General features: G+C 45.4%; 1 protein-coding gene across 1 annotated transcript in view; it reads left to right on the top strand.

Annotated features, from left to right (window-relative positions):
- Positions 1–5,364, top strand: part of LOC123995281 (galectin-3-like) — a 5,825-nt gene extending 461 nt beyond the window's left edge. Inside the window, exons 2-6 of the mRNA XM_046298788.1 lie at positions 2,465–2,475; positions 2,716–3,450; positions 3,569–3,657; positions 3,960–4,131; positions 4,864–5,364. Of these exons, the coding sequence (XP_046154744.1) occupies positions 2,470–2,475; positions 2,716–3,450; positions 3,569–3,657; positions 3,960–4,131; positions 4,864–5,022 (1,161 nt within the window). The 5' untranslated portion in view covers positions 2,465–2,469 and the 3' untranslated portion in view covers positions 5,023–5,364. The remainder of the gene's footprint in view (positions 1–2,464; positions 2,476–2,715; positions 3,451–3,568; positions 3,658–3,959; positions 4,132–4,863) is intronic.
- Positions 5,365–14,750: the final 9,386 nt, after the last annotated feature.

The raw sequence follows: 14,750 nt of genomic DNA on the forward strand, positions 1-14,750 counted from the left end.
TTTGCAGTGTGAAAAGCCCTGGCTTATAGAGTGTCTCTTCCACTAACCTACATTTTGGCTGAATAGGATCATACATTGTACGATGATCCACCTACATTTTATATGAGACAGATTTGACATGTTCTGCATACTGCAGGTCTATGGGATGTTCAAAAGTAGGCCACTTACTGAGGGAAAGCTAGATTCAATCCGATCACCACTTTTCGGTGGTCATGGCTAGAATTGATGCAGCTAATGTCAAGGTGATGTCAAAAGTAGCATGTTGGAGTCACTTTGGGGAGAATTTTGCAATTTTAGTTAACCCTAATTATTTCCCTAACCTTAACCTAATTCTCCTAATTTGCAACGTTAATTATCCTAACCTGGCGTGTAAATTCTCCTAACCTGCTACGAAAAGTCGGTTGGTATGGCAACTGCTTGGCATTTGACCACAACGAGGAGCTACAGAACCTACAGAGGGAACATCCCTGGGGCCGAGCTCCCTACCATCCAGGACCGGTAGCCTGGCGGGTAGATGCGTTGGCCCAGTAACCGAATGGTCGGTGGATTGAATCCCCGAGCTGACAAGGAAAAAAATCTGTTGTGGTGTTCTGTCCCTGAACAAGGCAGTTAACCCATTGTTCCCCGGGCGCTGATGACGTAGCTGTCGATTATGTCAGCACCCGCACCTCACTGATTCAGAGGTGTTGGGTTAAACGTGGAAGACACATTACAGTTGTACATTCAGTTGTACAACTGACTAGGTATCCCCCTTTCCCTCTATACCAGGCAGTGTCAGAGGAAGGCCCTACAAATAGTCAAATACTCCAGCCACCCAAGTCATAGACTGTTCTCACTTCTGGCTGCAATGCTACCTCACGACAAGAGGTACCGATGCCACAAGTCTGGAACCAACAGGACCCTGAACAGCTTCTACCCCCAGGCCATAAGACTGATAAATAGTTGACCATATACCTACCTGGACTATCTGCATTGACTCTTTTCGCACTCCCTTTTTTTGACTCATCACACACTGTATGTTGCTGATGCTGTTTACTCTCTGTCACTGTATTCATAGTTCTCCCTATATAGCCTACATCTCTGCCTCAATTACCCCTGCACATGGACATGGTACTGGTGTTCCTTGATTATAGCAAGTTATCGTTGCTCATTGTGCCTGCTTTTGTTATCACCTGTTTTACTTTTCTATTACGTCTATATTGTCTTTCTCTCTGCATAGATGAGAAGTAAGTAAGCATCTCACTGTTAGTCCACACCTGTTCACAAAGCATGTGACAAATGACATTTGATTTGATTTGAAAGTCCCTTCTGCCATTAGCTGCATCCCATCTAGTCAAACCCCTTTTGGGCTATGCACCTTTTGAAGGTTCTGTCTAGAAGAGATATAGCTTTTGTTAGAACTGACTTTCCTTAGCAGGTTTTAGGAGAACTTACGCAGCAGGTGGGAAGAATTAACGTAGCAGGTTACTAGAATGAAATGAAGGTCAGGAAAATGGTTAGGTTTAGGGTTAGCTAAAAATGCACACAAAAAAACGTTGACAATGGTTGTTTAAGATGGCGCCAACAGATATGGCAGCTCTGCTTCTAGCTCCTAAGCAACTTTGCAGTATTTTGTTTTTTACAAGCACTTCGCTACACCCGCAATAATATCAGCTAATATGTGTATGTGAACAATAACATTTGATTTGACGTTAAATTGGACAAAAGCTGTATCCCATCTAAACATCAACCCACTTTTGAAGGCAATGTTTCTGTGTTCGCGGATTCTGCAATTGAAAATGAGTCCAGACTTAATCTAGGCCTAAGAATTTTTAGACATTATGGCTTGAGCATTCCATTCTGAATGACAAAGACAGAAATATGGAGGGCAGATGTGTTACACTGAATTGTTTCTTTTAATAGTGTGTACTTAGAACATGTATGGTTTGGAGGCCTATTGCAGAGTCATCATGTATTGTCTATAAACACCATGCACAACATATAGGCTATACAGACTGAGGGCAGGTAATCAGGTAATGATGTTATTAGTGAGTAGCTATCTGTACAATCTGCTGTGCTAAGAGAAGACAGTCACTTGTGTGACTGTGGCAGAATGATTACAGACAACAGATTCACAATTCCATACACATTCCTTACGAAGGGCTTTATTATGAATTATGTTCCATATGACATGGCCTTCTACCGTCATACTCTGTGTATGAGTACTGAGTAGTGTGGGACTTGGTCTATAATAATCACGGGAGTGAGGTAATTCACTGGGGCCATCTAGTGGTCATCTCAGTATCAGCTGGTGTAATCAGCGATGAAACTGGAGCAAATAAGTTCCTAAAGTGAAAATCTTCTTAACCTGTGATCCAACAGTGGTGAGTTGCTATAGTGATTTGTGTTTTGTTAGGGCTTCTGATGCTTCCGTTTCTGATGAAGATGAAAAAACGTAGTGATGCTGTTCTCTCTTTACTTACAGATACTATGGAAGTAAGTACCTACCCTCCTTCAACCTCTACACTGACAACTAGCAGCGGAGAACTCAATGATAGGAACTTGCTTAGTATTCTTGAAGTATTGTGTGGAAATTGTCTCTGTATGTGTCTCATTCTGTGTTATTTGTCTGTGTCTGTGAGTATGGGAGTGTGTGCAAATGTGTCGGTGCCTGTGTGCATGTACGAATGTGTGTATCTTTGACTGTATGTGTGTGTACTTATTTTGTCCCCCCAGCTCTCTGATGCTCTGTGTGGCTGTCCGTCCTCTGGTTCTACCCCCCAGGGAAACAACAGTATCTGGCCCAGTCAACAGCAACCAGGGGGTCCAGTCTGGCCGACACAGCCCAGCCAACAGCCCACCCAACCCCCATCCTGCTGGCCTGAGCAGCCCAGCATCCCCTGCTGGCCTGGTCCTCAATCATCCCAACCAGCCCCAGCTCAACCTCAGCCCATGCCTTGCTTTCCTGGGAACCCGAACACCTCCTGCTGGCCTGGGCAACAGCCATCCCAACAAGCCCCAGGTCCGGCCCAAAACTGGCCTGGGCCACAGCCATCACAACCATCCCCAGCTCCAGCCCAAAACTGGAACTGGCCTGGTCCTCAACCATCCAAACCATCCCCAGCTCCAGCCCAAAACTGGCCTGGTACTCAACCACAACATACCCATCCAGCACCAACCCATCCCTGCCAGCCGTGCTGGCCTGGACCCCAGCCCCAGCCTCCCCAATTACAGCCCCAGCCTACACCCCAGCCTTATCAACCTCCAGGCTCAATTCAAGCCCAGGCCCAGGGCCCCAGCCAGCCCAGTCCCCCAGGGTGGCCAGTCCCAGGCTTTAACCCAGGCGTTAACCCAGGGTCTGGATGGCCATTTGGCCCTGGTCAGGACCCAGGTGTACAATCTAGTTGGCCTGATCAGGACCCAGGTGGCTTCCCACCTGCTACACAGTGGAATCCGACACCAACTGGACAGGTGAGAGACAGGGAGGGAAGGAGCGTCAGTAGATGGAGGAAAGGAATTGGCATAATCATTGTGTTGGTGTGAAGATAGCGCCATATCCTAAATGTCTGTGTGTTGTGTTGGTGTATAGAATGTGCCCTACAACCTGAACCTACAAAGAGGCATCTACGACAAGATGATGCTCACCATCATGGGCCAGGTCAAACCAAACGCTAAGCAGTGAGTTCATCAACTACCATAGTCTACTAGGGTCTTTGTTGTCTACTGGGATGAATATGATCCCTGAGATACCCAGTGGAAGCATTGGATGTACAGTACACATTACCAGTATGCTATTTGAATACAACTGATGAAATAAGTCATTTTACTATATTGAATGCCAGCTGCTTTCAATACATCACGATCCTGGAAGAGTGGGCCTATTAACCTGATTGATGACTGTAGTTTTTCACTATATAATATCTTGACCTGTGTTTTTATCAATATGATCAATTAAACTGTTTTGATCCTAACTTGTTTAGGTTCACAGTGAACTTTCTGCGAGGTAATGACGTCGCCTTCCACCTCAACTCTCGGTTCAATGAGGGGGGCAAGCAGGCAGTGGTGAGGAACCACAAGATGGGAGAGCACTGGGGGAAGGAGGAGAGGCACACACAGGGAGGCTTCCCCTTCATGGCCGGTCAGTCCTTCGAGGTCAGTGGGAAAATTCTTTATAGCAGTGCAACTCTAACCTATACTGTACTGACTAACAACCTATACTGTACTGACTAACAACCTATACTGTACTGACTAACAACCTATACTGTACTGACTAACAACCTACACTGTACTGACTAACAACCAATACTGTACTGACTAACAACCAATACTGTACTGACTAACAACCAATACTGTACTGACTAACAACCTACACTGTACTGACTAACAACCTATACTGTACTGACTAACAACCTATACTGTACTGACTAACAACCAATACTGTACTGACTAACAACCTACACTGTACTGACTAACAACCTATACTGTACTGACTAACAACCTATACTGTACTGACTAACAACCTATACTGTACTGACTAACAACCAATACTGTACTGACTAACAACCTACACTGTACTGACTAACAACCTATACTGTACTGACTAACAACTCTATTATTAATGTTACCAACGGCCAGTTGTTTTTTTTCATTATCTCTACTAGTAATAGTGAATACAGGGATAAAGTAGTTAAAGTGGGTTAAGGATCAGCACTGTCGGATGTCCTCTACGTCAAGCATTTGTATTTTTCTGATGAAAGCTTTTGCTGAGTCCATGTACAGTTCAGTGTCCGAGAGGTAGTCAGATGTAGCTTTCAGACTTTTACCTAACCAGGTTATTTTGTAAAGACAATCTGGCCACCAGTGTTTGTCCGTCCTGCGTTTCAGATGAAGATTTTGGTTACGTCTGGCGAGTTTAAGGTGGCTGTGAACGGAACTCAGCTGTTCGAGTTTAAACACCGCATCAGAGAACTCAACCAGATCGATCGCATCAACATCCTCCATGATGTCATCCTCACCTCTGTCAACGTAGACACAATACCATGACAACCATACATATGACATCCCTATATTATACAACACTCAGCATAGGCTACATGCATAACATGGTATCAATCTGCAGTTATAGTCTTTGCAACTTTTTTATGATGATGATTATGATGGTGATGATGGTGATGATGATTAAGATGGTGATGATGGTGATAATGGTGACGAGCTGCAAACATAATACTGCATTAATACCCACTAACTCCACAAAAAAACAAATGTGTGTAATTTACAAAGTATGAAGGACTAAGAATTAAGCAATGCCATTTCATTTAAATGTGTATAATATTTTATATCTATTTTCTGTTGAACGTCTATGTAAATAAACCTACTTTATGCTTATGATGTCTTCCTGACTCAAAGTATCAGTAGATACAGTGCATTACACTGATTCACTGAAGGTCTCCATATGAGGGCATTCAGTGCCCTACAAGGGTAGTAAATAACAAAAACTGTATGAAATAAAACCATTAAATTGAATGAAGTTTTACACATTTTATTGTATCAGACCTCAATATCAGTAATATCAAGACTGACTTGACCGTCAGGATTCAATGCACACAACTAACATCCCATTACAATCAGAGGGCTAATATTAATACTATGCATGCCATGTCTCTCTTGGCTAAGAGTTGAGGAGACTGACCGCGTCACTTCTTGTTTTTTAAGAAACATTGTTTTGTAAATTACTAATTGTTTGCATAGTCAACTTACACACAGCACTGACATGCACACTTACCCCACCAGACATGCCACCAGGGGTCTTTTCACAGTCCCCAGGTCCAGAACACACTTACCCCACCAGACATGCCACCACGGGTCTTTTCACAGTCCCCAGGTCCAGAACACACTTACCCCACCAGACATGCCACCAGGGGTCTTTTCACAGTCCCCAGGTCCAGAACACACTTACCCCACCAGACATGCCACCACAGGTCTTTTCACAGTCCCCAGGTCCAGAACACACTTACCCCACCAGACATGCCACCACGGGTCTTTTCACAGTCCCCAGGTCCAGAACACACTTACCCCACCAGACATGCCACCAGGGGTCTTTTCACAGTCCCCAGGTCCAGAACACACTTACCCCACCAGACATGCCACCACGGGTCTTTTCACAGTCCCCAGGTCCAGAACACACTTACCCCACCAGACATGCCACCACGGGTCTTTTCACAGTCCCCAGGTCCAGAACACACTTACCCCACCAGACATGCCACCACGGGTCTTTTCACAGTCCCCAGGTCCAGGACGAATTCAAGGAAACATACAGTAGTATTATTCAGAGCCATGAGAACACAGAACTCCCATCTTATATAGCGCAAGTGAACAGCATATATGGGTTCAAACAACAAATAAAGCAACACCTCACGGCACCACGCCTCTCCCCCATGTGACCTACTGGTTGTCTGTACTGTCTGTACCTGACACCCACGCACACATCTAACTGATAGATGCACACACACTACATGTTCATCTTTCTACATGTATGTAAATTGCAGTCTTTTGTCTGTAATATAATATTGCCATTTGCGTCCGCTAATGGAGATCCTAATCAAATCAGTAAAATCAGGAGAAATAGACATTCAGCATCCATTCTGAAACACAAGTAGAGTAAGGAAACAGTAGGATCAGTTAAGAAAAGTGTAAGTTAATGTAAACTTTCTCCTCTATCACTGGAGGGGTTGGGGGAGCGGGGAGCTACGGGTGGGGGGGTCATTGACAAAGTAGAAGATAGATAGAAGCTAGATAGAAGTACAATGATTTCACTGTTTACTGTCAATTAAGAAGAATGTCAGTGTTAGACAGGTGTTCACAAATATCACCTCCAAGATCATGTGTCTTGTGAAGCTGTTGTACTCCTCCTCTGAGGCTAGGTTATTATTACCTACAGTAGTAGAATGTACTGTATGTGCTGTACTGAACATCAGAGGTACTGAGCAACACCCTCTGTGGCCAGGTTCTGTGCAGACTGGGACTTCTGTAGTCCGACTTTTCTCGGTTCAGAAAGGCTGGAGCTCTGTCCAGGAGGCTTGACATCCTTCACAGGTGAGCCCCAAGAGGCCTCTTCTTCTGGGGGTGGGAGCGCAACACAGGGCCTCTCTCTGGAGTACACACCTCCAGCCTGACTCATGGAGGGTAGCTTAAACAATCCATTGTTGTAAATTGTTATTGTTGTTGTTTTAATTGCATTGAGTGCATGTGTGGTGTCGGTCTTTCCCTCCTGTCACCTTGCTGAAAAATTAGATCATTTTTTATGCATCCAGCTGGAACAGCTTACTACTTTTAAATATCCCAAAAATTCAGTCAATCAAGCAATCAATCACGTTTCCTTTGTATAATGCTTTATTTACCAATATATTATACATTTTTACAACCAAACAAATAACCTATGTAAAGAGTCTTTTATCCTCTCTATAGACACTTACTTTCTCCCCTTCTGCCTTCTACCTGGGGACATGGACCTCTCCCTGTCTTCGTGGCCCTTCCCTTGTGCCCCCTCGTTCAGGGGCCTCACCTTGGACACCAAAGGCAAACAGAGGGATTCTCCTGTAGAGAGTAGAACATCACCTGGTTACCGTGTACAGCTCTGTACTAGGCAGTGTGAATGCAACTCGAGATAATGAATAAAAGCATTGTTGGTGTTGCATACATGTGAAAGTATAAATGCTCTCCAAGAAGTATGTGTGATAAAGTCTTAATGTGACACAGCGTATTTTACCTTACCAGTAGACTTCCAGTCACTGCACTAATGCTAGATAGCATTTGCTCACAAATCTATCTCTAAGTTCCATCATACTGCACGCAGAGACATAAAACTATTATCCACAAGTTCATCTGACTCTGGGTAAGTAAGAAAATTCCAGAATCTCGCAGTCTCCCTTTAAAGGATCCCTTGTCTGTACCATTACATGTTGTTTGAGCTTCTGGCCAGGAATGGTGCTAACATACTGCTACTGAGAGCTCTGCTGTGCTCCGCTGGGGAGGCGTCAAATCGTTTGAACGTTCCCATACAACATTTTAAGGGGTAAAATATACAATAATATATTGTGTAGTGGTTAGCGGTCATGATATGAAGGTTTGGAAAGTTTTTTTTTACCTGGTCACAGACAGCTGATGTGTTGTGTACTGAAGTCTACAAGCAAAGGGAAAAGGTGAGAGGAAGAGAGCACATAGATAGTTGCGAGAAGGAACTATATATACACATGTGGCTGCTATGCAAGTGAACTGTGTTTGCGTGTGTTCAGGGGTGAATTCATTCCACTGATTCTGTTGAAAAATGTTTCTTAAATGGAAGCAAACGGAATGAAATGGGGATAAACATACCTGAATTTGTCCAATAGAAACTCACATTTACAGCCTAGATCAACTAATGATTACACCCTAGATCAGCTAGATGCAGGCAGGAGTGTGCAAGGCGGCTGTAACGATGTGCGCTGAGAGGGAGCACACGTGACAGTGATATTGAATGTGTCACTATCTGTCACTTTAATTAGCAAGTTCAGGGAGTGAGTGTATTAAATAATAAATTAAACAAAATACAAAACAAGAGCAGCCTGGTGACCTAGAGGCCAGAGAGGGAGCACACGTGACAGTACCCCCTCCCGACGTGAAAGCCAGATGAGCCGGCTGAGACCTCCCCGGTTGCCTTGGTCGAGGCATGGGAGCCTATCGAACCATCTGAGGCATGGGAGCCTATCGAACCAGCTGAGGCATGGGAGCCTATCGAACCATCTGAGGCATGGGAGCCTATCGAACCATCTGAGGCATGGGAGCCAATCGAACCATCTGAGGCATGGGAGCCTATCGAACCAGCTGAGGCATGGGAGCCTATCGAACCATCTGAGGCATGGGAGCCTATCGAACCATCTGAGGCATGGGAGCCTATCGAACCATCTGAGGCATGGGAGCCTATCGAACCATCTGAGGCATGGGAGCCTATCGAACCATCTGAGGCATGGGAGCCTAGCGAACCAGCTGAGGCATGGGAGCCTAGCGAACCAGCTGAGGCATGGGAGCCTATCGAACCAGCTGAGGCATGGGAGTCTATCGAACCAGCTGAGGCATGGGAGCCTAGCGAACCACCTGAGGCATGGGAGCCTAGCGAACCAGCTGAGGCATGGGAGCCTAGCGAACCAGCTGAGGCATGGGAGCCTATCGAACCAGCTGAGGCATGGGAGCCTAGCGAACCACCTGAGGCATGGGAGCCTAGCGAACCAGCTGAGGCATGGGAGCCTAGCGAACCAGCTGAGGCATGGGAGCCTATCGAACCAGCTGAGGCATGGGAGCCTAGCGAACCACCTGAGGCATGGGAGCCTAGCGAACCAGCTGAGGCATGGGAGCCTATCGAACCAGCTGAGGCATGGGAGCCCTGTCGAGCCAGCTAAGGCAGGGTAACCCGTTGATGGGAATCCGACAAATCGGCTGAGGCCTCCCAGGTAGCTCCGGTTCTGATACCGGACCCGACATCACCTCCAACACCAAAACAAAACAATGACGCCTGGGGAAGGAACCAAAGGGAGTGACATATATAAGGCAGGTAATCAAGGAGGTGATGGAGTCCAGGTGAGTGTCAATGCGCTGATGTGCGTAACGATGGTGACAGGTGTGCGCCACAACGAGCAGCCTGGTGACCTAGAGGCCGGAGAGGGAGCACACGTGACAGTGATATTGAATGTGTCACTATCTGTCACTTTAATTACACAAAATTGTATCGACTTGCACACCTACATTATAAACTTTCATTCACAGGCTAGGTTGTAGCAACCTCATGATGGGCATAGGAAAAATTTGAGTATCATGTTGTGATCTAAACCTATCGATGTTACACTGAGTATGAATGACAGTCATCCAATATGCTGTGATAGAAATAAGGTCATGTTCATAAAAAATATTATCATCCTCCCTCATCTTAAACGGCACCAACCTCCACTGGGGTATGTTCTTACCTCCATAATCCGGGTCAGGAGTCTTGTAGCCTACAGAACAGGCACTGTCCTCGCTCTTCGGGTAACGTTTCCCCCTACCCAGGCCGGGGGGGTGACTCCTTCGACCGACCGACCGACCGACCGTCCGACCGACCGACCGACCGACCGACCGACAGACAGACAGACAGACAGACAGACAGACAGACAGACAGACAGACAGACAGACAGACAGACAGACAGACAGACAGACAGACAGACAGACAGACAGACAGACAGACAGACAGACAGACAGACAGACAGACAGACAGACAGACAGACAGACAGACAGAGCGAGCAAAATGAGTAAACTAGAATGCTATGTACAGACTCAGTGAGCATTGCCTTGCTATTGAGAAAGGCCGCCGTAGGCAGACCTGGCTCTCAAGAGAAGACAGGCTATGTGCACACTGCCCACAAAATGAGGTGGAAACTGAGCTGCACTTCCTAACCTCCTTCCAAATGTATGACCATATTAGAGACACATTTCCCTCAGATTACACAGATCCACAAAGAATTCGAAAACAAACCCGATTTTGATAAACTCCCATATCTACTGGGTGAAATACAACAGTGTGCCATCACAGCAGCAACATTTGTAACCTGTTGCCACAAGAAAATGGCAACCATTGAAGAATAAACAACATTGTAAATGCAACCCATATTTGTTGATTTATTTTCCCTTTTGTACTTTAACTATTTGCACATCATTACAACACTGTATATATATATATATATATATATATATATATATATATATATAATATAAGATTTGAAATGTCTTTATTCTTTTGGAACTTCTGTGAGTGTGATATTTACTGTTCATTTTCATTTTTTATTTCTCTTTTGTTTATTATCTATTTCACTTGCTTAGGCAATGTTAACATATGTTTCCCATGCCAATAAAGAGCCTTAAATTGAATTAAATTGAGAGAAGAGAGAACAGTGAAAAGGCAGAAGGAATATTTAGGCACCACATTGGTACAGCAGGGCAAAAAATAGAGAGAGACACAGAGACAGCAAGAGGACAGATAAAGAGGAAAATAAAAGGAGGAATTGTGAAGGTAGAAGTGGTGTTTATCTGCATAATATATGTGTCCTTATGTGTGATTGAGGATTACCTGCTACGTCCCACTGGCAGCGTCTTCGCTCCCCTCGTGGTACAGCACACCTCCATCAGTCCCTGGGAGTCCAGGTCAGGGTCAGGGTTAGGGGTGTTGGGGTTAGGGATCAGCCAGGCAGCAGAGTGGGGTTGAGGACGACGTCTCTTAACCAGCTCCTTAAAGTCCTGCTTATCACAGAACAGAGGCATGTAAGGCCATCTACCTGTCTATAATCTATTAGTAATCTATTGGCTATAGATATGACCTCTATTAAGGTACCTCCCCTTCTCTCTCCCTCTTTACTCACAGAGGCCCCATGCAGGCTGGAGGTGCTCCCTGCTTCTCTCTCCCTCTTTACTCACAGAGGCCCCGTGCAGGCTGGAGGTGCTCCCTGCTTGTCTCTCCCTGATTACTCACAGAGGCCCCATGCAGGCTGGAGGTGCTCCCTGGTTCTCTCTCCCTCTTTACTCACAGAGGCCCCATGCAGGCTGGAGGTGCTCCCTGGTTCTCTCTCCCTCTTTACTCACAGAGGCCCCATGCAGGCTGGAGGTGCTCCCTGGTTCTCTCTCCCTCTTTACTCACAGAGGCCCCATGCAGGCTGGAGGTGCTCCCTGGTTCTCTCTCCCTCTTTACTCACAGAGGCCCCATGCAGGCTGGAGGTGCTCCCTGCTTCTCTCTCCCTGATTACTCACAGAGGCCCCGTGCAGACTGGAGGTGCTCCCTGCTTCTCTCTCCCTGATTACTCACAGAGGCCCCATGCAGCCTGGAGGTGCTCCTGCTTCTCTCTCCCTGATTACTCACAGAGGCCCCGTGCAGGCTGGAGATGCTCCCTGCTTCTCTCTCCCTGATTACTCACAGAGGCCCCATGCAGGCTGGAGGTGCTCCCTGCTTCTCTCTCCCTGAATACTCACAGAGGCCCCATGCAGGCTGGAGGTGCTCCCTGCTTCTCTCTCCCTGATTACTCACAGAGGCCCCATGCAGGCTGGAGGTGCTCCCTGCTTCTCTCTCCCTGAATACTCACAGAGGCCCCATGCAGGATGGATGTTCTCCCTGCTTCTCTCTCCCTGATTAAGATACGCTGATGTTCTTATCAGAGCAGCTAGTGGCAACATACTGTGCAGACGGATCAGTCTGCACCTACATGGGGCACAACAAAAAGGTTGAAAAGTGGTGGATACCCATACCAATAATTCAATTTGATATCGATATGAGCAGGGAATGTTGTGATATTGGTTCATCCTTGCTGTTAACCAACATTATTATGTAAAAGAGCATCCATACATGTTCCTAAATACATGACTGTTCTCACAGGTTCCCATTGTATTCTAACTTGTTGGGTAAGCCCCCAGAACATTCAAACTTGGTACAATGGGCAACCAACAAGCAGTTGTATGAAGTTCACAAAGCTGTGGAAGTAAAGTTCACACAGTTGCAATGTTATTCAATCAAACTTATATGATATTGATATCGGATCAAATCAATCAAACTGATATGATATTGATATTGGATCGAAAAAACGCAAGTGATATCGATATAGATATCGATATAGATTTTCCATACCAGTTCTCATCACACGTTGTGACTATCACAAGCTTCATAAATAACTTATTTGACGAGCAGCAACAGTGAGATGATATTTTCTTTCTATCATTGATAGAGTTTTAGATAGAGTTGAATGATATTAAACCTTGAGCAGGCTGCCATCCTCAGTCTGTGAACCCTTGTAGATTTTCTTCTGTTTCCCACTGCTGATGTTGAAGATCCTGATGCATCGGTCCTGGCAGCCCACAGCAGCGTACTTACAGCTGGGCTCTACACCCATGTCATACAGAGGGGTCTTCCTCACCACTTAGTGAGCTCTGCACCTCTGTCTGTCTGAGGGGGAAGAGAGCAACACAACTAATGATATCATTTGTTTGTTTATCTAGCTTACCCTTGTTTGACTCTTGAACTGTAATGTCAACATCATCTTAAGTTACTCTCTATGTCTGCAGGTCATATACAAGCAGAGCTACATTAAATTCTAGACACTAAGGGATGTTTTTAATACTCGTGAAAAACAAGACAGTGGCCGTGTGTACAGGACCATTCAGCAATTTCTCTAAGTTAAATACTGACACGCAACCATGGTAAAAACAAAGAGCCTGTTAATAGATGGAACAGAGAGCAAAGAGTCTGTTAATAGATGAAACAGAGATCAAAGAGTCTGTTAATAGATGGAACAGAGAGCAAAAGCCTGTTAATAGATGAAACAGAGAGCAAAGAGCCTGTTAATAGATGAAACAGAGAGCAAAGAGCCTGTTAATAGATGAAACAGAGAGCTAAGAGCCTGTTAATAGATGAAACAGAGAGCAAAGAGCCTGTTAATAGATGAAACAGAGAGCAAAGAGCCTGTTAATAGATGAAACAGAGAGCAAAGAGCCTGTTAATAGATGGAACAGAGAGCAAAGAGCCTGTTAATAGATGAAACAGAGAGCAAAGAGCCTGTTAATAGATGGAACAGAGAGCAAAGAGCCTGTTAATAGATGAAACAGAGAGCAAAGAGCCTGTTAATAGATGGAACAGAGAGCAAAGAGCCTGTTAATAGATGAAACAGAGAGCAAAGAGCCTGTTAATAGATGGAACAGAGAGCAAAGAGCATTGCCAGAGAAGAGCCTATTGCGAGGGGAGAGATTGCAGTGTTTGTTTCCTCAATGGCCACTCAATTAAAGTAATGTATATTCACATCAGAAAAGCAGCAGGAAGCTAACAAGACATTGTTTGGTCTGGAAGTGGAACCCTGCCCCCGTGATGGACTCTCTCATGTTCCAGAACTTAACAGTAGTTCCATTCCTCTATCCATTATCCTAATAGGCACGTTTGTAATAGGAGGAACATATGAAAAGGGCACAGGAGATTGGTGGCACCTTAATTGGGGAGAACAGGCTCGTGGTAATGACTGGAGCGGAAATGGAATGGTATCAAATACATCAAGCACATGGTTTCCATGTATTTGATGTAATTCCATGTACTCCATTCCAGCCATTTTTATAAGCCGTCCTCCCCTCGGCAGCCTCCCGTGGAAGAGTGGATGATGACGGTTGTCTCTTATGCAACTGAGATCAACTCAGCTGACCTGGGCTCAAGGGAATCAGGCATAACATTCCACTAAGGCAGGGTTCTCAAACCTCTACTCGGAGACCCCTAGCCTATTCCATAGCTAGCACACCTGATTCAAATTGTCAACTCATCATCAAGCCCTTGACTAGGTGAATCAGGTGAGTTCAGGGCTACAACCAAATTGAGAAAGGGGTCCCCAAGGGGTCCCGAGGAGAGGTTTGAGAACCACTGCCCTATGGTCCCAGTTAGTTACATAACTTTGCATTTTTTTGGAATTCTGGAATTGTAACATGGCACTATAACATGTATCTTACCCTGTGTACCCTGACTGAGTGGTGAGTGTCTTACCCTGTGAGCCGTACGGAAATAGATGCTCTTGTCTGCTCCACAGCTGATCATCCTCACCTTGTTGTCATTGGCTGAGGAAGGAGAGGTAATGTCACCATAGCCATGAGACCAATCACAGAACTTTGATCATAACAAAGATCTTCATCTCCTTTATCCTACTTTCAAACCTTACGACTGTTTCTGTTCTACAGAGTGAGGTCTTCCTCTCTGATGT

Source organism: Oncorhynchus gorbuscha, linkage group LG14 (assembly GCF_021184085.1).
Source record: "Oncorhynchus gorbuscha isolate QuinsamMale2020 ecotype Even-year linkage group LG14, OgorEven_v1.0, whole genome shotgun sequence".
NCBI lineage: Eukaryota > Metazoa > Chordata > Actinopteri > Salmoniformes > Salmonidae > Oncorhynchus > Oncorhynchus gorbuscha.